This window comes from Lupinus angustifolius, chromosome LG01 (assembly GCF_001865875.1).
Source record: "Lupinus angustifolius cultivar Tanjil chromosome LG01, LupAngTanjil_v1.0, whole genome shotgun sequence".
Lineage (NCBI taxonomy): Eukaryota > Viridiplantae > Streptophyta > Magnoliopsida > Fabales > Fabaceae > Lupinus > Lupinus angustifolius.
Window position 1 is genome coordinate 26,601,069 of NC_032009.1, and position 24,040 is coordinate 26,625,108.

Sequence of the window (24,040 nt, forward strand, 5' to 3'; positions counted from 1 at the left end):
TATATATATAATTATGCAATTTATTTACTTTCTATCCTTCTTGTGTACTCATGTTTCAAGAATACATAATTTAGTACGGTATGATATTTCTATTTTGAAGTTTTTGTCCCTAATTGCCTATCATTGAGTCTTTTTTTCCCTTTCCTTCTTTTAATTTATGCAGAAAGTGCCATTTATTTCTGATGACTTGGAGCTTGAGTGCGAAGGAAAGGATAAATACAAGTGCGGTTCTAATGTTTTCTGGAAGTGGTGAAAGGGGCATCACGTTCCTGTACTAAACTTGAAAATACACCATATTTTCGGCTGTAATTTTATTATTGTTGTGTTTAATGATCTTCTCTTTGTTACAAGTGGGGGGTAAGGTGTTCATGGATTGGTTTTTTCATTGTGGGGCTGATACGGTCTGATCATGATCGGGCCAAATATATTTGGGTCTGATCGGGTCTCGGACTGGGTCCGAGTTTAAAAAGGGTCGGGTAGGGACCAAGCATGACCCGGTCCGTCTCGTCCCATGGTCATTCACTTATGATGTTTGTATGAGTTTCTAATCAAATGTGTATAGAGTAATAATACATTTTGATCGAAAGTATTATTGATTCTCTAATATTTCACCATTATACATGATTAATAATATTTATATACATATATTATTTATATGCAACATTACATATTTATAAGAATAAATAATAATGAGAATTCTTTATCTAAAATGTATGTGCATTATATTTAATTGGGTCTGGATCGGATTAACTTCAGATCTAGGGTAAAGTCCAGATTCAAAAAAGGTCCTGATCAATATTTAGGGCTAAATCTTAATTCGTCTCAACAACAACTATGCTAACCCCTATAATAAGTGTTTTTCCATTTGAACAAACAAAAGCTAGTAAGCTCTAACTAATGTTAAATAATGCTTAAATACTGCTGAATGACAGCAAAAGATTAAGGTTTCCTTCGTAGAAGAGACTATAAATAGAAAGAAAATAAAAATAGTGAGAAAAAAATAGTTTCTTCTCTCAAGTGAAAATAAATGGTAAATGAGGTTTTTTGCATTTACAATAATGTTTTTAGCTTTATCAAATCTTCATTATTATTTATAAGAAGGGCAAATTTATCTTTTTTCGTATAAACATATTTTCTTTCGCTTCTAATTCTTTTATATTTTTTCTTATTAAACAACTCTTACAATTAACTTATTTTCTCATTTATTTCTTTCTACTCATACTCTTTCTTTTTATCTCACAATATTTTCTTCTCGAAACCAAACAAAATATAAGGATCCCATTTATGTGAATGATACAAGCCGTTGCACACTCCAAAAAAAAATTGTTCAATTACTCATAAGATGAAAAATACTTTTGAGACTATAAAAAAATAATGGTGAATGATGGTTAAAAACATTAGATGATATACCCACCGGGTCATCATCCAAATCATTTACCAAAAGAACTTTACCTAACACATACTGTATTGGATGAGTTATACCAAAGCGAAGCGAAGAGTAACAATTCAATCTTTGCGTGGAATTCACTTATTTTGCCCTCTAACGATTATTGCTTTGCTTGTGTTCATATAGGCAAATTCATGTGTATGAAATTACCCAATATGCTTGAATTATAGTTCTTTGCAGTTTATATTTACACACATTTATGTGTGTGTTTTTATTATTCCTTAAACAATAATCCTTATGCCATATCACCAATCCTTAATTTTAAAGTCTGTCTCACATAAAAAAGAATTGCATAATTGATAAACGATGCAAGCAACTTTTATATACAAGCATGTTCTCTGAACATGATTCCTTTTCGCAATTTTATATATGTATTGTGTACCTTAATTCCAAAATACCGCTAGTATATTCCAGCGCCGTAGATGCCAACGCAAGAACAAATATTCAATTATATATCCTACCACGAGCAACAGTAACATGCCTGTACCTATCACGTGCAACCACATGCAAGCTTTTAAAGGTGAGGAGAAGGCACCATTTGAGTATAAATTTGATGGACTAGTCTTTTTTAGCGTTCACGTGTTGTTTTCAGATATTAAACATCTATCTTTGACATTGCTTGATACCTGCAAGGGCCTAGCTTTGGTAAACAATTGACCAACTTGTTATTGGTAAATTTGGATTCTTTGGGTTATATATGAGAGTCTTATTTTGAAGAGGAAGATATGACTTTAGAAAATGCCTATCTTATGTTGTAGTTGAGGTAAAGAGAGAAAAACCAAATATATCAAAATAACTAAATGTTTTCAATAAAATTTTGTAATTACATTATTATCTATTTTTCATTATTAATTAAGTTTTTAAATAGAGAGTAAAACAATATCATTACTTTAGTCTCTAAATTTCACAATCCCAAAAGAAAGATTTAACATGACATGTCTTTCTTTCTTTTTTCCTTCATTTTTTCTCATAACTTATTGGAACATACTCAACATCAATATGCTGACCACAATGACTTGCCAACCAAGCCACATGGATATGTGCCCCATGCTCACACCAACAACACCAAAGACTCATCCCATGCTCCAGCACGAGCCACTGACTCAACTAGCTTGGTTAGGATCCTATGCGCCATAGCGCATCAGGTTGAGGCCCTTGACCGAAATAACATAGCTCAGGCCACGCCAAGCATCAGGCATAGTCCCCTCGGTCAGGATGCTCGAGTCAGGCTTACCTCCCTCGGTCAGACTGACGCACTAGACTTGCTTAGGCTGATGCACACCGTCTGGGCGCATCGACAATACACGCTCAGGCACATGGCCCTGACCAGCCTTGGCGCGCAACAATATACGATCAGGCTCATGGCCCTGACTAGCCTTGGCGCACCAGATTCCTACCAAGGCCACAAGGCATGCTCGGTCAAATTCTATGCACATGGACAATTAATTGGCACGTGTGTTTCATATGGACACATTTTGTATATTCTAGAAGATAGCTCACCCTATGTTAGTTAAGCAAGTTTGTTAGTTAGTTAGTTAGTTGGATTTATTCTCCTTTTGATCACATTGCTTCTGCTGCAAGTAACATTGCTTTCCTATATAAGAAAGCAAGTGGCTATGTAATCACTAACGAAAATACAATAAAGAGATCATGAGGTATATTCAGTCCAACTTTCGCAATATGGTATCAGAGTCTTCTCTATGAAGGCTCTGTTTACCCAAGTTGCAGAAATCTGTATCACTCACCTCATTCAAAGAAGACATAGCCAAGAATTCAGGCAAAACAGAAAGAAGAAGCAGCCAAGAATTGATTAGCAATGGAGCAAGAAAGAAGCATGCTAACCACTTTGAGCACTAGTGAAGTGCATAGCCCATATTTCCTCCATCCAGGAGAGAACCTAGGGGTTGTGTTGGTCACACCACCACTAGAAGGAACAAATTATCATTCATGGATGAGATCCATGAGGAGAGCACTAAAGACTAAGAACAAACTGAAGTTTATTGATGGTTCTATCACACCTCCACCACAATCATCTTTGGAGTATGGCATGTGGGATAGATGCAACAATGTGGTCATATCGTGGATCACAAGATCCCTCTCACCAGAGATTGCACAAAGCATCATGTACATTAAGAGTGCACAAGAATTATGGACAGACTTGAAGGAGAGATTCTCAAAAGGAGATTGCTTCAGGATTTCAGATGTGTTGCAAGAATTGCACTCAATGAAGCAAGGGGAGAAGAGCATATCAACCTATCACACCAAATTGAAGACACTCTGGGAAGAACTAGAGTCCTTGAGAATGATACTCGTATGTATTTGTGAGGTCAAGTGCAACTGTGGATCAACAAAAGCTATAAGAGACCAAAGAGAAGTGGAACATGTTATTTGCTTCCTCAAAGGATTGAATGATGAATTCAGTGTAACCAGAGCACAAATACTCCTTATGAAGCCACTACCTCAAATAAACAAGGCATTCTCACTAGTACAACAACAAGAAAGATGATTTGATGAAGTCAACCCAACAAGCTCTAAGGCACTGCTCAACTTCTCAAACGACAAACTTGGCACCAACATAAATGAGACTACACAGCAATGGAAATTAAGATTCCCTAGACAAAGGGGAGGTAATATGCAAGGAAGAGGAAGAAGTTTTGGCAAGAGCTTTAACAGAGGTTTTGGTGGACAAAGAAATGGCGGACAAAAGGTATGCACCTATTGTGGGAGGAACGAGCATACAATAGAAACATGTTATTTTAAGCATGGTTTTCCTCCCATCACACCTCAAGGAAGATCAAGACAAGACAGTGGATCATTCAATGTAACGACAACTCAAGACATGACCTTAGACAAAATTGAAAAGAATCAGGCACCAACCTCTGATACAAGAAACATAGGTTTCAACTTTGGGTCAGAACAATATGCTCAATTGGAGTCACTCTTCAAAAGCATTGGATCAAACAATGAAGCAGGCAATGGACATAATGTAAATCAACTTATGCCAAACAATGACACTCAAAGTAGACCTGCCCAAGAACATCAAGAACCCTCAGGTATGAATGATCAATGGATACTTGACACAGGGCCCACTGATCACGTGTGCCCCTTCTTGTCAAAATTTAACACCTTCAAGCACATGAGGCCTATCACTATAAATTTGCCTAATGGAACCACTATTCTAACCAAGATATCAGGCACAGTAATCTTCTCTGAGTCATTGGCCTTACACAATGTATTATATGTGCCTACCTTTAAATATAACCTCTTTTCAGTTCACAAACTAGTATCCTCATTACACTGTAAACTGATGTTTGATGGCTTAAATTGCTCTATCCAGGATATGACTACCTTGAGGATGATTGGGCATGTTGATGTTGTTAATGGACTTTACATGCTTAGGAGAGACCTTAAGGATAGCTAGGATATAGTGCATGATGTGAACACTTTGAATACTTTGCCTTTTTTTGACTTGTGGCACTTTAGGCTAGGCCATCCCTCAATGAACATACTTAACTCTGTATGCAAAACCTTTAGCTATATAGACTGTAAACACAATCTTGTATGTGATTTCTGCCACTTGGGTAAACAAGCAAAGCTTTCTTTTCCAAATAATACGCATAGATGTTCATATGCTTTTGATATTGTCCATATGGACATTTGGGGACTCATAGCAAATATTTCTATACATGGCCATAGGTACTTTCTCACTGTAGTTGATGATCATACTAGATATACTTGGTTGTTCCTTATGAAATCTAAGGAATAAGTTAGACATCTTATGCATGCCTTTGTCCAAATGGCTCATACTCAATTTGGAAAATTGATCAAAGTCATCATGACAGATAATGGTGTTGAATTCAACACCCCTGGTTTCTTTATGGAGAAAGGAATAATGCATCAAAGATCCTGTGTGGAAACCCCTCAGCAGAACTCGGTTGTTGAGAGGAAGCATATACATATACTAAATGTGGCATTAACCTTACTTTTCCAATCAAAGCTCCCTAAAACTTTTTGGTCATATGATGTCCATCATGCAGTCTACCTTATAAATAGGTTGCCAACCCCAAACCTACAGCACAAGTCCCCATATGAACTTCTTAATGACAAACTACCCAACCTACAAGATCTGAGAGTTTTTGGCTCTTTGTGCTTTGCTAGCACCCTAGCTCAACACAGGACTAAACTTGACCATAGGGCCCGAAAGTGCATATTCCTTGGATTTAAGGACAACACTAAAGGTTACATACTCTTTGATTTAAGAAATAGAGAAATTTTCATTTCTAGGCATGTCATATTCCATGAACACATCTTCCCTTATAACACCAAACAGACTAGAGATCTCACCATCACACCAATAGAGAATGATGACTTTGCTCCTCTACACCACAGTCCAATGCTCTATGACACAATAGATCAACAAACCAACAACCTACCCTTAGAGTCCAATGGTACTGATCATGCCCTTGACACCCCTACTAACTCTGAGGCCACCAACAATCCTGTTAGAATATCTCAAAGAAATAGAAGTGCCCCTGTATACCTGCATGACTTCCATTGCAATCTTCTCTCCCCTAGCCATACTCAAAATAAGCCCACCAAGGCTAGTCATCCTTTATCCACTGTCCTCTCCTATAACACAATTTCCCCTAACCATTTAAAACATATATTTCTGTCCAAACCAATATAGAACCTAAGCACTATTTTCAAGCAGTCAAGCACCATCACTGGATAGTAGTCATGCAACATGAATTAAATGCCCTTGGGATAAATGGAACTTAGAGCATAGTTGACTTACCACCTGACAAGACCCCTATAGGGTCCAAATGGGTTTATAAAATTAAGTACAAATCTGATGGCACGATTGAGAGATACAAGGCAAGATTAGTTGCCAAAGGATAAACCAAACAGAGGGACTTGATTACTTTGACACTTTTGCACCAGTTATTAAACTAACCACAGTAAGGCTCCTATTAGCCATTGCAGCCTCACAAAATTGGCTTGTGCATCAATTAGATGTCAACAACGCCTTCTTGCATGGTGATTTACATGAGGAAGTGTATATGTCCATTCCTCAGGGTGTCACATGCACAAACCCAAACAAAGTTTGCAAACTCCATAAGTCCCTCTACGGTTTAAAACGGGCTGGAAGGCAATGGTTCACTAGGTTAACCAAGTGCTTAATATCCCTTGGGTACACACAATCTCATCATGACCATTCTTTATTTACTAAGGCTTTTGACTCTATTTTTATTGCATTGCTTATATATGTTGATGATTTGGTGTTAGCTGGTAACAGCCAAAAGGAAATTGATTTGGTTAAACTATGCTTGGACACTCACTTTAAAATTAAAGGTCTAGGCCCAATCAAATACCTTCTAGGCCTAGAAATTGCTAGATCCACACAAGGCATCACCATGTGCCAAAGAAAATATGCACTTGATATTCTTACAGATATTGGTTTCCTGGCTTCAAAACCAGCACCAACACCCATTGTGAAGACCACAAAGCTACACCAAGACACCTCAACTCCTCACTCTGATCCAGCAGCATACAGAAGATTGGTATGAAGACTCCTATACCTAACCAACACAAGACCTGATATCAACTATGTTGTGCAACAACTAAGTCAATTCATGGCACAACCAACCATCACTCACCAACAAGCTCTCACTCGTGTTTTGAGATACATCAAAGGAAGCCATGGACAAGGATTATTCTACCCTACCACATCATCTCTTCAACTCAAGGCATTCAGTTATTCAGATTGGGCAGACTGCATTGACTCACGCAAATCCATCACTAGCTCTTGTGTTTTTCTTTGTGATTCCTTAGTCTCTTGGAAATCCAAGAATCATACCACTGTGGCTCGTTCTTCCTCTGAAGCATAATACAGAGCATTAGCATCTACCTCATGTGAAATCCAATGGCTCACTTATTTGCTCACCAATTTTAAGGTACATTTCACTCAACCTGCCCTCTTGTATTGTGATAATAATTCAGCTAGATATATTGTTGCAAACTTTGTATTTCATGAAAGAACTAAGCACATTGATATTAACTGCCATGTGGTTCGAGAACGACTCCAAAACAAGCTCTTCCACCTTCTTCTTATCCAAACAACTCAACAAACAACAGATATCCTAACTAAAGCTATGGATCCTACACCCTTTCATTACTTGTTTTCCAAGCTGGGCACACTCAACATCTATGCTCCAGCTTGCGGGGGGCTATTGGAACATACTCAACATCAATATGATGACCACAATGACTTGCCAACCAAGCCACATGGATATGTGCCCCATGCTCACACCAACAACACCAAAGGCTCATCCCGTGCTCCAGCACGAGCCACTAGCTCAACCAGCTCGATCAGGATCCTATGCGCCATAACGCATCAGGTTGAGGCCCTTGACCGAAACAACATAGCTCAGGCCACGCCAAACATCAGGCATAGTCCCCTCGGTCAGGATGCTCGAGTCAGGCTTACCTCCCTCGGACAGACTAACGCACCAGACTTGCTTAAGTTGATGCACACCGTCTGGGCGCATCAACAATACACGGTCAGGCACATGGCCCTGACCAGCCTCGGCGCGCAACAATATACGATCAGGCTCATGGCCCTGACTAGCCTTGTCGCACCAGATTCCTACCAAGGCCTGACTAGCCTTGGCGCACCAGATTCCTACCAAGGCCACAAGGCATGCTCGGTCAAATTCTATGCACATGGGCAATTAATTGGCACGTGTGTTTCATATGGGCACATTTTGTATATTCTAGAAGATAGCTCACCCTATGTTAGTTAAGCAAGTTTGTTAGTTAGTTAGTTGGATTTATTCTCCTTTTGATCATATTGCTTTTGTAGCAAGTAACATTGCTTTCCTATATAATAAAGCAAGTGGCTATGTAATCATTCACGAAAATACAATAAAGAGATCATGAGGTATATTGAGTCCAACTTTCGCAATATAACTCCCAACCACATCAAGAAAGTTACATAATCATTTTTTATTCGACTGTAGGCATAAATATCCTGCGCAATTTTTGAGAGGATGAAAGTTAGATTTTTCCAATTGATAAGGATTCAACACATATTTCACAAGAATTTGAGTATGAATCCCACTATTGGTATAAAGATGTGATTGGTGTGTATTTTATAAGTAAGTTTGTAAGCACTTTTAAGTTGTGAGGTCAACCTTAATCCTAGCATTATTCAACTCAAATAAGTTGTTAGTCATGAAAAGATGGTTTCTGGCCATTAATTGTAATTCATTTTTAATCTCACATTAAGTGAGGGATCCATTAAGGGCCTCCAAAAAAATTCTCCTTCACAACAAGTTACACTTAATTTCATAATTGTGGGAGGTTGTACTATGTAAATAAAGATGTAAGGTCTCACTAGATCCACATGATGATCAAAATATATAAATAAAGATGTAAGGTCTCACTAGATCCACATGATGATCAAAATATTAATGGTTTGATTCTTAGAAACAACATTTATTGAGAATAACAGTCACGCACCAAAAAATATTAATTCCTTACCCAAAAGATGAACTATTGATAGTACCAAAAATTAAAGTGATTGTCTAAGCCTAACATTTTATTGAAACTATTTATCTCTTCCAACATTTTTTTATACATGATATGAAGTTATGAACTGAACTCTAAATAATATATTTACTAGATACACATTTTAGTCATAATGTTTTTTGACTTTATCATTTTGATATTTCAAAAATTAAAAATCCCAATATGATTTCCTAAAATTTTAAATGTAAATCAAATTTTGGGGTTAAATTAGTTTTTATTAATGTTGTAAAACATGCTAAAATGATTAATTTGACCCATGTTTGATATTTTTTGAAATGATCTAGGTATTTCAATTTTTTAGAGACCAAATTGGTAAAGTAAAAAAAAAACATCATCAATATAAAAATTGTATATTTAAGTGATTCAACTATTTATCAATGGTGATGAGTTTTATTGGTATCTAGCTTAAATATGCTTATTGTTATTTTTGGTACTACCAAGGGTATCTATCACCTTTTTTTAATAAAGAATTGATCTATTTTGGGTTCATAGATACACTTTCTAATAAGTATCACTCTCAAAAATCAAACCCTTAACATTTTAGTCATTCTGAGGATCTAGTGTAGCTTTACATCACTAGACCAACACATTGTTGGTTATTTAAATATATGTTAAACAATCAATATATAATTCTCTTAGATAATAATTGAATAAATCTAATATGTGAACTTCAATTGGCTCCCTTTTAAATCACTGTTTGTAGGTCGACGGAGGGAGTTGGGAAGTGCAAGAGATTAAAGTGAGTCATCCACGGTTCAAAGGGACTTTTTTCTCTCTCGTTTCTAATATAAGCATTCCATTTCTAGGCACTTGCAGGGAATCTGTATATACTATAGAGGAACTTCTATATTTACACACAAAAAGTTATTTTCAAATAAACTTGGAATATAAATTTTGTGTAAGCACTAAAATTTCCTATAGAATTAGAAGAGGTTTTATTTGTTCTAGCCACATATATCTTTTTTTTAAGACAATCTTATTTGATTTTGAAACATTTATAGTCTAATGGAACTAGCTCTTGTATCACCAAATTTTTTTCTTCTTCGTAATCTAATTTATGCATGAAAAATGGTACACGTACTATAGCCAACTACCCATTAATATTAGAAAATGAGATTTGGTTGTAAGATTTGAAAGAATTTAATATATGTGCATTTCCAGAGTAAAGAATTGGAGAATTGTAAAAATTTATATAAAATTAATATATTATTTCACATTTATTCATTTATAAAATTAATATATTATTTCACATTTATTCATTTATAAATATAAATGGGGAATAATATTGTAAAAATGTAAATACAAATATAAAGGGTAATGATAATGGAGAGAGATTCATTGGAACAAAAGGCCAGGAAAGACAGCCATCCAGATCACCCTATCTTCTCTCTCGTGGTGGAAATGATTCCCCCTCGTGTCCTTCGCCTTCTTAATTCGGAATTTCGATTTCAAGACTACTTTTATCTCGTTTTTATTTCGTTACTCATATTTCCCCCGCTTATTCTCATCTTAACTAAAAACGTCAAAACTTTGATAGCTATTATTAATTATAATATATTTCTAAATATTTCATTATAAAGACAATACTGAAAAGTAATTATCTAACCTGTCAAAACTTAAAGGTATTACTGCATTTTGTTATTTTCGTTCTTTGGGATAATAATAGAAAATATAATGAAAATATAAGATAATATCCATAATTAACACAAAATAAAGGAAAAATATAGAATTAATATAATTATCAATAAGAAGTCAACCATTAAAATAGAAACACGTTTTCTCATACATATCATTAATATTTGAGTTTGGTGAAAATGTTAACCTTATCAACTCTATATATATTTTGAGTTTAATTAAGTTCCATGTCCTTAAAAATGAATGTGTTTTCACTTAAGTTCTCTGTAAGATTTTGTATGGCTTGAGTCATTATTAGGGGTGTAAAATTTTAATTTGGCTTTTTATGTATTTTAGTGACCGAACTGATCAACAATATATGGTTTGATTTTGTTCAATTAACTGAAAATTTAACTATAAGAACCGAACTGAACCGCTCTTGAATGGTTCTGTTTCACCGTTTTTTCAATTACTTTTTTATAAAAAATCTGGTATCAATTGAAAATTTAAAATGTATTACAAAAGATATTGTTTATCCATAAAAGGATAAACATTACTACTATTATTATAAAAAATTATGAATCATATATAAATATGTAAAAAAATTTGAAACTCATAATTGTTTATTATTAACATATATAACAATTATGTGATTGATAAAAAATAATGAATTATCACATATAATACTACAGTCCACAATTAGTAATATATATATATATATATATATATTAGTAACATTAACGAACATTAACGATAAAATTCATGATTTGTAACATATATATCAATTAGCAAAATATATAATAGTTACATTTATGATCTTACATTTCATAATTAGTAACACATGTAACAATACATTTATAACAATATATGATATATGTTAGTTTCAAACTCAATATCACAAAAGTTAGAAAATATGTTCTAAATCATAAGACATTAGGAAACAATTTAGTAACTAATAACATATATAATACTAACTTAATAACAATTTAGTAACATATATAACACTACAATTCACACAAAAAATGATAATTTAAGTTAGAAAATAGGTTGAAGAATTTAAACAATAACAAAACATCATTCCTTACCAACTGACGTTGGTTCAAGTAATACATGTTTGATTCCCCTTAAGCAAGGTTTCGGGCTCGAGTCTTGTGGATGAAAAAAATGTCAGGCTGGGAGAGTTAGCCTCACGTACCTGTGGATGTTCCCGGCTCAGACAGGATTGCCTCCAGTGCGAGGATACATGTAGCAAACAAAAAAAACATCATTCCTTAATCCCTAATATGTATTTATTTAATAAGCGGTTCGGTTCCAACGGTTCCTAAATTTCTAAAACTATAAACTGAATCGAAGATAAACAGTTCTTAAAAAAATAACTGAATCGAACCACGAAACCAAACCATATTTTGCAATTTGATTCGATTCGGTTCCATCAATTTCGCAGTTTAAACCGGAACCACTTACCCTCCTGCCATTATAATTTCATAATATTTATCATAGGTCTTCTTCCAAGTTTGGCTATTATCTATTGTCAAAACTTACAATTCTTTTGCTTTCACAATGCTACATCCATAAACTTGTTTGCATATGCACCACTTGAATATTTGTAAAAATATTTTAATAATTTCTAAGTGATTTTAATAGATATGATTTAAAAATTATATATCATTAAAATAATATTATTAATCCGAAATTTTATTAAGATAACTTTAATTGAATAAAAACACCTTTAAAGAATATTTTGCAATTGTGAAAACCTACCCCACAAATAAAAAATAAGGATGTAAAAATTAAACATGTATTATGATTAATTTCCATTCTCCTTAAAATTGTCAGAGTCATAATATATTTTTTGGTGAAACCATTATAATATTTTCATTTTACGAATAAAGATCCATTTTGAAATATAGTTGTCTATCTTAATAAATATTTTTTTCCATAAATCAAACTCCAATTATTTAATCTATTTGAGGATTAGTATAATCTTGTAGTACTAAACCACTGTTTGCTCCACAAATTTATAAGCCCTGTCATGATTTCAGATCAACTAAATTTATTATAGATAAAATTTCGAAAAATAATTATTTGAAAATCATTTTACCATGAAGGAAAAACAATTACCGTTCTACTTCACAAACACAGACACCCTAGTATCTCTCTATAAATCCCTCATTTCTCTTTTCTCATCTCTCATTCTCTATTCCCTTCCTCGAAGTCCCAAACCCATTGTCTTCTTCAACCGTTTTTCTCTTCTCTTATCTCAAAGGTAATTCTCTATCTTCTTATTGGATCTCAATCATTTTCTTCTACTCGAGTCTATTTTATTCCTGCATTCTAGTTCTCAATCATAAAACGGTGCAAACTATGTGTTTCATTTTTTCTGATTCTTCGAATCAGTTCGAAAACGTATATTTAGAGTTTATATTTATTTTGAAGTGTTTCTCTCTGTGTGAGATTGCGTCATACTATAGCAGAACCGTGTTTTGAATTTTATTCTGATTCTTATGGTTTGATTGCTGAAAAATATAGTTAGATTAAGGACTGTGTAGTTGATCTATAGTTTATTGATTTATATTGTTTAACACTCACTTTATATAGTTACGATCTACTTCAGCTCAGAGATCTGGACGATTTGTTTTGTTATATGTCAATGTCGGCACTGTTTCCGGGTTCTGCTTTATGCTTTGATCTATATTTTGGGAGAATTTATGTTTTTTATTTATTATTAATAATCATTATTCTTTATTGAGATTAAAAAAATATTGTTAGGTGGTTAGGGCGATAGTAATTGATAATTCGTCGGTGATGAGGTTGTATTGTATTCTAATTGAGATTTGAGACTCTTAAATTACAAGTTCCGTGTGCTTTACTCATCCGTCTATAGTGTGGAACCGTTATTCTATGAGGTTGTGGATAATTTATGTTAATTTATAAATTATGGTAGTTACACAAAAAATAAAATTATCAATTTATTCTTTTCCTTCTAAAGACAACGCTGTTATTTTAGTGTGTAGTAAAGTAGATTGAAAGCATAGTTATCGGGCATGTTATATGGGTACAGGTATAAAGTTTATTCGGGTACATGGTTTGATACCTTTAACCTTTTACATTATTATTACATGATTCTCTTTTGGTATGCTTTATGTGTAGTTAATGAGAGAACTTAGTAACAATTATTGCAAATGCTAAACGACTATATTTCTCTGCTTTCTTCTTGTTCTGATGTGTGTCCTTGTGTTTTATGCAATGTACCATTGCTTTAGCTGATTTGAAACAGATAGTCTTTGCAATGAATCATAGTTTTCAGAGGATGCTATAACTGTGTTGTTCATACAATGTTGTTGATACTGACATTGTTTATTTTGTGGAACCTGATGTTTTTTGCAGGTTAGTTAAAGATGGCTGATGCAGAGGATATTCAACCACTTGTTTGTGACAATGGAACTGGAATGGTCAAGGTTAGTACCAAGTAGTTTGCAGATTTTTTTAATGTGTATGTGCATGTGAGTCTTGGTTCATTAATTTTATTTTGGTACAGGCAGGATTTGCCGGTGATGATGCTCCAAGGGCTGTGTTTCCCAGTATTGTTGGCCGGCCTCGACATACCGGTGTTATGGTTGGAATGGGTCAAAAGGATGCCTATGTAGGTGATGAAGCCCAATCAAAAAGAGGTATTCTTACTTTGAAGTATCCTATTGAGCATGGTATAGTCAGCAACTGGGATGACATGGAAAAGATCTGGCATCACACATTTTACAATGAACTTCGTGTTGCTCCTGAGGAACACCCAGTGCTTCTCACTGAGGCTCCTCTCAACCCAAAGGCCAATAGAGAAAAGATGACGCAAATCATGTTTGAGACCTTCAATGTGCCCGCCATGTATGTTGCCATCCAGGCTGTCCTTTCCCTATATGCAAGTGGACGCACAACTGGTTTGTATTTGTATATTACCATCTGCCTTATTATTGTCAAATCATTTGTTCCCTAAATCAATTCCTTTAAAAAACAGGTATTGTTTTGGACTCTGGTGACGGTGTGAGTCACACCGTGCCAATCTACGAGGGGTATGCTCTCCCCCATGCCATCCTTCGTTTGGATCTTGCTGGTCGTGATCTAACTGATTCTTTGATGAAGATCCTAACTGAGAGAGGGTACATGTTCACCACCTCTGCTGAGCGAGAAATTGTCCGTGATGTGAAGGAGAAGCTTGCATATGTTGCCCTTGATTATGAGCAAGAACTTGAGACTGCCAAGAGCAGTTCTTCAGTAGAGAAAAGCTATGAGCTTCCTGATGGACAAGTTATCACCATTGGAGCTGAGAGATTCCGTTGCCCAGAGGTCCTTTTCCAGCCATCTATGGTTGGGATGGAAGCTGCTGGAATACACGAAACCACCTACAACTCTATCATGAAGTGTGATGTGGATATCAGAAAGGATCTATATGGCAACATTGTTCTTAGTGGTGGTTCTACTATGTTCCCTGGCATTGCAGACCGGATGAGCAAGGAGATCACCGCTCTTGCTCCTAGCAGCATGAAGATTAAGGTCGTGGCTCCACCAGAGAGAAAGTACAGTGTTTGGATTGGAGGATCAATTCTTGCATCCCTCAGCACCTTCCAGCAGGTTATTATTTTATCATACCATAGCTCTTCCAAGTGTGTGCCATACTGCCATTTATATTGATCTCTATAACATTTTTTTGGTTTTGCAGATGTGGATCTCCAAGGGTGAATACGATGAGTCTGGCCCGTCCATTGTCCACAGGAAATGCTTTTAAGTACAAAAGATGCTTTAATGGTGAGTTATTTTTTGCACTAGTTGCTTTTTCGTATCAGTGTCGTGTCATTTTAACAATGTTGCTGCGGATAAGAGTCGAGGAAGTATCATTTAAGGAGGGTCTATCCTCAGCTGATGCTTCATATTGTGTGGCTGGGTCTGGTGGGCAGATAGTTAGAGGCATTTCTTGCCTTGGACTATCCTAGGTTCATTCATGCCAACTTCTTAAGTAGGTTGTTGTAGCAAGGAAGTGATTGTGATGTACTCTTTTTTCCCTTTCTTTTTTGCTTAATTAAGGTTTACATTTGAAGGACTTTCCCTCTTGGATCATTAATGTTAATAGTTATATTTGTGGAACAAATTTTATATCATTTTCAGTTACTTTCTCATACATTCACATTTGAGTTTATATATGATGAATTAGTCGCTGTGGAGAAATTAAGGGTGCCTGTGATGAGTGGCACAAAAGTCGTATATAGACACAAGCTTTGTTACTATTTCTTAGAGTTCAAGGATGAAAAGGAGAAAACTTATATTAGCACATATTTAACGTCAATACGTTGCTTCCCTTTCTCCTATTTTGCTAAGAAGTAAGAACTGGACAAACTCACAGATACCTACCCACTCCAAGGTTGCAGTAGTGGTCTCACTTATATGGTACTTTGAAGCAAAGTTGAAGTAGGTGTTATATATTCCAGTTTAAGTCTCACAGACACATCAAATGGAATCTCAATTGTGTCCCATAACTATTTTGGAAAAAAAATTCTTAATCAAACAAAGCAAAGAATGGAAGATTAAAGAGCATATAATATCTTTTGTAAATAATAAATATTAAAAAAATGTTTAAAAAAATATTTTCTTCAAATCCAAAACCCCACTTTTAGTACTAAACTAAAAATGATAAAGAAATAGAAGAATCACACAATGATTTATATGATCTCAACTCGTACTACGTCCACCAATTGAAGGATTTCTTGCTTTTAGAGCCTGTGTTACTATGTAAAGTATTCTTTCTTACAAATTATCTTCAGGCCCACTAATCTAATACATCAGTTTATATATTTCATGAAGACACAACAAACAGAATAAATTGTGCCTTAGCTATTTTCGAGAAAAAAAACTTGTTTCTTAACCAAACAAAGCAAAGAAGGGTTAAGAGCATTAATAATAACTTTTGTAAATAATAAATATCGAAACATTTATCAAAAAAAATAATTTCATCAAATCAAAAACCCTACTTTTAGTAACAAAATAAAAACGATAAAAAGATAGAAGAATAACGCAGTTATTTATACTGGTTAGCGCAACCTAAGCTGCATCTAGCATCCCAAGATCCTCTGAAAGGATTTCTCTCTTTTAGCATTGATTAAAAGATAATAAACTATTATAACGGATAGTATAACTGTACAAGTATTCTCACATCTGCAGGCTCACTAGTCTAATGCATTAGTTTATTGGGGTTTAATTTGATTTTACTCATAAACTTTTTATATTTATAACTATTTATTTACATGTATATAATTCTAATATTTTAATAAATAAATATTTATAATATATATATATAGATAATTTTATTATTTTTATTTATCAAATTTTAAAAATATTTATATTAGAGAATATAGAATCTAATAGAATATTTATTCATTTTTTAATATTCTTTTTAATTTTAATATTATAAACAATTTTATTTTATTTGAATTGTTATAATCATATTACAATTCCTAATCAATTAAACTTATTAAACTCTAATTATTTGTCGATTCTATGAACTGTTTGGAATCTTTCTTTTAGATGAACTCCTTTTCTTTTCTGTTTGCTATTTACTAGAGTCAGATACAAATCTATAAAAGAGAAAGATGTGGACTACAACAATTTTTTTAGTTTACTACATATATCCTCACACCGGAGACAATCATGTTCAAGTCAGGAACATTCAAGGTACGTGAGACTAACTCTCCCAGCAAACATTTTTTCATCTATTTGCTTAAGGAGAATCAAACATATAATACTTAAACCAACGCTAGTTGGAGGACTACAACATTTTGCTTTAGTTTAAAAATATTAGTTGCCAAGTTATTTGCACCGTAAGACTTTTATATATATAGATATTCAGCTTCTGTCTTTTTTTTACCTCAACTGCCTTTTTCAAACGTTCTTCTTTCGATAATCCTTTAGATTAATTGTATCTGTTCTTGAAAGTTTTACGCTTTAGAAATAACATTTAATGCACTAATTTGCTTTTGAAAGTATCTTGATATGTTATCCTTATCTTCCAACTTGGTGAGTTCAAAAAGGAACATTAAGCCGTTAATGCTCTATACTTGATATAAGATGTTTCATTTTCTGGTTGAAAATAAGACTACTTTCTTTGCACAATAGTCACTAGCTATGTAAAGTTCTTTTTACCCGAACATTGCATAGAAGCACATAATATATTGAATATTATAAAATAAACCATAGGAATACAAATTCAATTATTTGCATATAGAACAAGAGCAATTAACATAGTTAACATGTTTGCTCCTGGGGTCACAACAACTTTAGGTATGCATGTCCTTGGTACAAAAAAGGGAGAAACTAACACTCAATCAACCCTCTTGGGTCAAAGATGATAGAACGTGACTAACCTTAAACATAAACTTCCACTACATACTTTTCATCCGATTATCAGCTTCAAGCATTATGCATTCGAAGCAGACACTGCTGATAGTTGCGGCTCACGCTTGTTGGCTTTTTCCCGCTTCATTAGTTCTACAAAATCCCTAAATGCTACAAATATGAACAAATTCCATTAGTATTTTTATTCACCAAATCCAAATTAAAGTAAACATAACAAAAAGAAGGAATGAAGTTATTTGAAATAAAGACATCTTATACTAGTTCCTATAAATCTAGATTCTCGGCTTTGAACTAGAATTTTATCATTTCGCATACTTGCACGGGCGCACACATAGAGAGAAGTTTGTAGTGTCATACCGTAATCAGAATCATGAGGTCCGGGGGATGCTTCGGGGTGGTATTGAAGAGACATTGTTCGGTGAGTAGCAAGACCAGCACAGCTTCCATCATTTAGATTGATATGAGTAACCTCCACTCCTTCTGGCAGTGTTGCAGGGTCAACCGCATAGTTGTGGTTCTACCAAGTTACATATTAACTTATGATTATACTGAACCATGCAAAACAATAACAATCAAGCATAATCACACTGTGTTATGCTGCTTTCTATGTCATGACAAGATTAAAGATCCAGCCGAATCATCTTTTTAAATACAGTCGTTAAAGATCCAGTCGAATCATCTTTTTAAATACAGTCGTTTTATATGATTAGTGCAAAAAAAGTTCATTACATCACATACCTGAGCACTAATTTCAACATTTCCAGTTCGAAGGTTACGAACTGGGTGATTTCCTCCATGGTGACCAAATTTCATCTTGAAGGTCTTGCCTCCTAAAGCCTGGCCTAGCAATTGATGGCCCATGCAAATTCCAAAAACAGGTACCTTTCCTAGTATATTCTTTACCGTCTCAACGGCATAAGGGACAGCAGATGGATCCCCAGGGCCATTGCTGAAAAGTACCCCATCTGGCTTCAGCTTCAAAGTATCCGAAGCAGGCCATGTAGATGGCACAACAGTGATTTTACATCCATAAGATGCCAGGCGCCTTAGTATATTATGCTTGATTCCAAAATCATAAGCAACAACCTACAATTCATTCACCAGCATGAAATGTAAATTAAGTTGCTCAATAATAAACTAAAAGAAAAAAGATACCAACAGCAAAATGCATATACTTACATGGAAATTCTCCCCGGGCTCTTTAGAACTGAATTCCCAGTTTTGCTTTGTTTTATCAACCCATTCATGTGGAGACTTGCATGATACTCCACTTATAAGATCAATACCTGCAAAAATGAAATAGGAATCATGTACTTCCACTTTTAAGAATGGTCTGCAAAAACTTAAAGACTCATATATCCTTACCAACAATGTCCCATGAGTGAGACATCTGAAGTAGTTCCTCATCAGTTTTCGAGTTGTCAGTGCTCAGGACACCAACAAGGCTTCCATCTTGACGTAATCGGCGAGTGATAGCACGTGTATCAACATCATCTGTCGCACCAGAAAGAGCCATGAAAGTTAACATTGAAAACTAAAATGCAGAGAGTAATGATATTCTCAAAATAACATGAGCAGAACAACATAAATTACTTACAAATTCCCATGACATTCCTTTCTGCTAAGTAATCACCTAGTGTTTCCACACATCTCCAGTTTGAGGTACTGAATAAATACATATTGCAATAGAACAGGGAAAGTTAGTCGACTAAACAAAACTCAATCAAAGAAAAACATTTCTAGAGCATGAGAATAGAACCTGATACTCAGACTTCTAATTACTAGACCAGCAAGGAAGCATTGTCTTGATTCCTCATCATCTGGCAAGCAGTACATCAGAAGTTAGTTTAAATGTGACTTACAAAAACAAAAGATTCAATAGACTTATAGTGTGTTCACTTCCGTGTTTAAAAGAACAAAACACACGTTTGGAGGAAGGTACATAATATACCTTTCAAAGTTAAGGTGGTTTACAAACATGATTCCAAAGAAGCACTTAGCAGTGAGATTGGAGGTACTTACCAAAATTTATCCCGGTATTACCGATATGCGGATTTGTCATTAGCACAAACTGGCCAGCATAACTAGGATCTGTTATAATTTCTTGATACCTGCAGTGCACACATTTAACAAAGTAAACATCCACATATGCATGTATTTATATTGACTGCATGCCATTACTACTTCTGGATCTTTAAGATTTATAATTTATCTTACCCGGTCAATGACGTATTAAAAACAACTTCACCAACTTGTGTTCCCGAAGCACCAAATGACTTTGCATTCCATATTGATCCATCTGCTAGCACAAGTCTAGCATCTGATGTTTTCCAGGGCCTTTCTCCCTTGCCTATTTTTTCAATTACAAAGAATTACATCAATTTCACAAGCTCTGGCAGTAATAATAAGGATTATGTTTTGGTCCTACCAAGATCGAGGAGGCCCAAAGACCAAGCTACTAAGGTCCATTTGTGAGTTGAATTTAGGAGGGGAAGGAAGGGAAAGTTAAGGCTTTACAGCCATGAAAGCCACTTGTGAGATGACTGCCTTCCATTTCTCTTCCTTCCCCTCCAAAACCCAACTCTCAAACAGACACTAACCGTCTTGAGCCATCCAAGCTGATGCCCAACCGGCTTCCTCATTAATTTATGGCTAAACGATCTAAAACCATAATCATATAGAGAAGTGATTATACAACACCTAATAACATGTTTCACTACAACTTCAAATATGAACTACCAAACAGAAACAAAACATGTTTACATCAAAGAGACAGAACAATTGTTATGTTAACGATACCAAATGCATTAGAAGCAGGATCCATAGCTGTGCTTCAGATTAAGAAACACATGCATGGAAATAACAAGCTTTAAAACATTTATCTAGAAAAAAGCTCAACCCCATTGCAAATAACATAGAATCGACAATCCAATTCATTCAAAGTTGAAACTCAATAATTCTTAGGTAACATAACGATTAAAAAAAACCTTTACAAAATTTCTGATGTACACATGAATATTAACGTGTGTACGCTCACATTTCAAAGGGATATTCTGATAGCAAACAAAAACGTGGAAGGAAAATCATTCAAGTGAAGTCGTGATTTTAACACAGACATAGATTTATTAGAAAGATAAAACAGAATGGAGGGAAATGGTGTTACCAGCAGAACATCTGAGAGTAAAAACTCGAACTTTTTGAGAAATGGGTTGTGATTTAGAACCGAAACGGTTCGAAAAGTCGTTGAGAGACACAGAGAAACCCAAAGCTTTTGTCGCCATTGTTTCTTCTTCTATATGGCTTCAACTCTGAACAAACGGCACCGTATTAGATTCAGAATACCTTCTCACTATTTCTGTTCAGGTTTGCTTTACCTAGGTTTCTTATTTTCGCACACCTTTTTTTTTTTGTTTTTTATATTTATTTTCGAGTGTGGGTGAAGCTTATTTTCATTCCACTAGAGGTAAGGATAAACAGACCAGATTAGTCTGATTAGAGTACTTGTCCCTATTTAATGCAATTAACTTGGGTTACTCGTCTATTACACCTAAAAATGATTTTTTTTATCAAAATTTGATTGAAATAGTACCTTTAGATATAGTTCATTTGAATTATCTCAGCGTGAGCCCTCATTCCAACCCAATATAAAATTAATAGGTGAGATTTGTTTTTGTTAGATTAAGGTGTTCTTTAATTTTGAATGCTAATTTTATGGTGGAGGTTTGGTGTAGGTGATATTCGACCTTGGACCTGATTTAAGCCCAATTTATATATTAAATTGTGACTTATAGAATTATCCTATATATAAATACCATATGTATAACATCAAAAGGTAAATAGGTCCATTTAAATGATAAGGGGCATATTTCAAGTAAATTTGATACAAGTTCATGTTATCTAAAACTTAAAGTGGGTGTGATTAGTAGTTTTTTGTAATCTTGTTCCATTCGAGTGTGAGATTTCCGGTTTGAAGTTCGGCAAACACAAACTTGATTATGCCCCCACCTCATTATAATCCCTAATCTTAATTAAACTTATACATATTTGAGTATTTTTATATAGGAACTAGACTAAATCTAAAAATTAACACAAACAATATTTGGGAGGAACAAGTTTTACCCATGATAACTCATTCTATACACACTTATGTTTTCATGCTTGTCTAGTTTTCTTAAGAGATATGTCACTTTATTTATCGGTATCCGAAAAAGGGAAATTCCACTCAAGTTGATCAGGATTTTACTATTATGATAGTTTTGTCTCATGACAACAACTATTCACTAGTTAGTAGACCTAGTCACATAAATGTTCCAACACATCTTATATAAAATATTTATTGATTAGTTGGGCTTGGACTTCTTCTTTATGATGTTGACAACAAAATAGGTGGTTTTCGGATCCCAAATTTGCAATTTTGTACCTTTTTTTTAAAACATCACAATACCCTTAGTCATTTTCACTTCCATAACCCAATATTCTCTAGGAATGGCAACGGAGCGGGTCAGGGTTGGGTTTGCATATACTTGAACCCGAATCCGAACTCAATGTAGTTGAAAATAAAAATATCATTCCCGAATCCGTCGGGTTTTGAGTAACCCGAACCCGAAAAAAATAAAAAATTCAATATAAAATTAATAGGTGAGATTTGTTTTTGTTAGATTAAGGTGTTCTTTAATTTTGAATGCTAATTTTATGGTGGAGGTTTGGTGTAGGTGATATTCGACCTTGGACCTGATTTAAGCCCAATTTATATATTAAATTGTGACTTATAGAATTATCCTATATATAAATACCATATGTATAACATCAAAAGGTAAATAGGTCCATTTAAATGATAAGGGGCATATTTCAAGTAAATTTGATACAAGTTCATGTTATCTAAAACTTAAAGTGGGTGTGATTAGTAGTTTTTTGTAATCTTGTTCCATTCGAGTGTGAGATTTCCGGTTTGAAGTTCGGCAAACACAAACTTGATTATGCCCCCACCTCATTATAATCCCTAATCTTAATTAAACTTATACATATTTGAGTATTTTTATATAGGAACTAGACTAAATCTAAAAATTAACACAAACAATATTTGGGAGGAACAAGTTTTACCCATGATAACTCATTCTATACACACTTATGTTTTCATGCTTGTCTAGTTTTCTTAAGAGATATGTCACTTTATTTATCGGTATCCGAAAAAGGGAAATTCCACTCAAGTTGATCAGGATTTTACTATTATGATAGTTTTGTCTCATGACAACAACTATTCACTAGTTAGTAGACCTAGTCACATAAATGTTCCAACACATCTTATATAAAATATTTATTGATTAGTTGGGCTTGGACTTCTTCTTTATGATGTTGACAACAAAATAGGTGGTTTTCGGATCCCAAATTTGCAATTTTGTACCTTTTTTTTAAAACATCACAATACCCTTAGTCATTTTCACTTCCATAACCCAATATTCTCTAGGAATGGCAACGGAGCGGGTCAGGGTTGGGTTTGCATATACTTGAACCCGAATCCGAACTCAATGTAGTTGAAAATAAAAATATCATTCCCGAATCCGTCGGGTTTTGAGTAACCCGAACCCGAAAAAAATAAAAAATTATAAACTATTAAGGAAAATATGATATTATTTTCGTGTAATTTTTCTCTAACAATTCTATTTTCTCTTGTATTATTTCATTTCTTTTATGTTTAAAAATCCAATAGTATGTAAAGTAAAATTAGAAATTAAAAACAATGGCCCACGACAGAAATTTCAATTTTTAAATTGAATTATCTCACTTCATGATGAGTTCGGGTTATGGTTTTTGTTATACCAAACCCGAACCCGAAATTTAAACCCACGTAAAACCTGAATCTAAACCCGTACCCAATCACGTCGGATTTTCCTCATTAAATTCGAGTTCAGTTCGGACGAGTATCCACGAGTTCGGTTTTTATTTTCATCCCTACTCTTCTCTCACCATATATTAATCTTCTCAAACTCCACTCAA

The 24,040-nt window shown here is 34.4% G+C and overlaps 2 protein-coding genes and 1 long non-coding RNA gene across 3 annotated transcripts in view; 1 reads left to right on the forward strand and 2 right to left on the reverse strand.

Annotated features, from left to right (window-relative positions):
- Positions 1-15,940, reverse strand: part of LOC109358992 — an 18,361-nt gene extending 2,421 nt beyond the window's left edge. The window contains exons 1-3 of the long non-coding RNA XR_002109021.1: positions 15,923-15,940; positions 6,661-6,664; positions 1,217-1,221 (exon numbers count right to left, since the gene is read on the reverse strand). This is a non-coding gene — a long non-coding RNA (uncharacterized LOC109358992). The remainder of the gene's footprint in view (positions 1-1,216; positions 1,222-6,660; positions 6,665-15,922) is intronic.
- On the forward strand, positions 12,775-15,818 carry LOC109358977 (actin-7). Its single transcript, XM_019603474.1, has 5 exons — positions 12,775-12,917; positions 14,039-14,109; positions 14,190-14,583; positions 14,661-15,274; positions 15,363-15,818. The coding sequence occupies exons 2-5, from the start codon at positions 14,050-14,052 to the stop codon at positions 15,426-15,428; spliced, it is 1,134 nt and encodes a 377-aa protein (XP_019459019.1). The 5' UTR covers positions 12,775-12,917; positions 14,039-14,049; the 3' UTR covers positions 15,429-15,818.
- Positions 17,911-21,476, reverse strand: LOC109358997 (carbamoyl-phosphate synthase small chain, chloroplastic-like). The gene is made up of 11 exons (XM_019603485.1): positions 21,210-21,476; positions 20,264-20,396; positions 20,069-20,157; positions 19,806-19,866; positions 19,644-19,711; positions 19,412-19,540; positions 19,226-19,332; positions 18,785-19,132; positions 18,404-18,563; positions 18,108-18,196; positions 17,911-18,043 (listed from the first exon to the last, which is right to left on the reverse strand). The coding sequence occupies exons 1-10, from the start codon at positions 21,325-21,327 to the stop codon at positions 18,108-18,110; spliced, it is 1,302 nt and encodes a 433-aa protein (XP_019459030.1). The 5' UTR covers positions 21,328-21,476; the 3' UTR covers positions 17,911-18,043.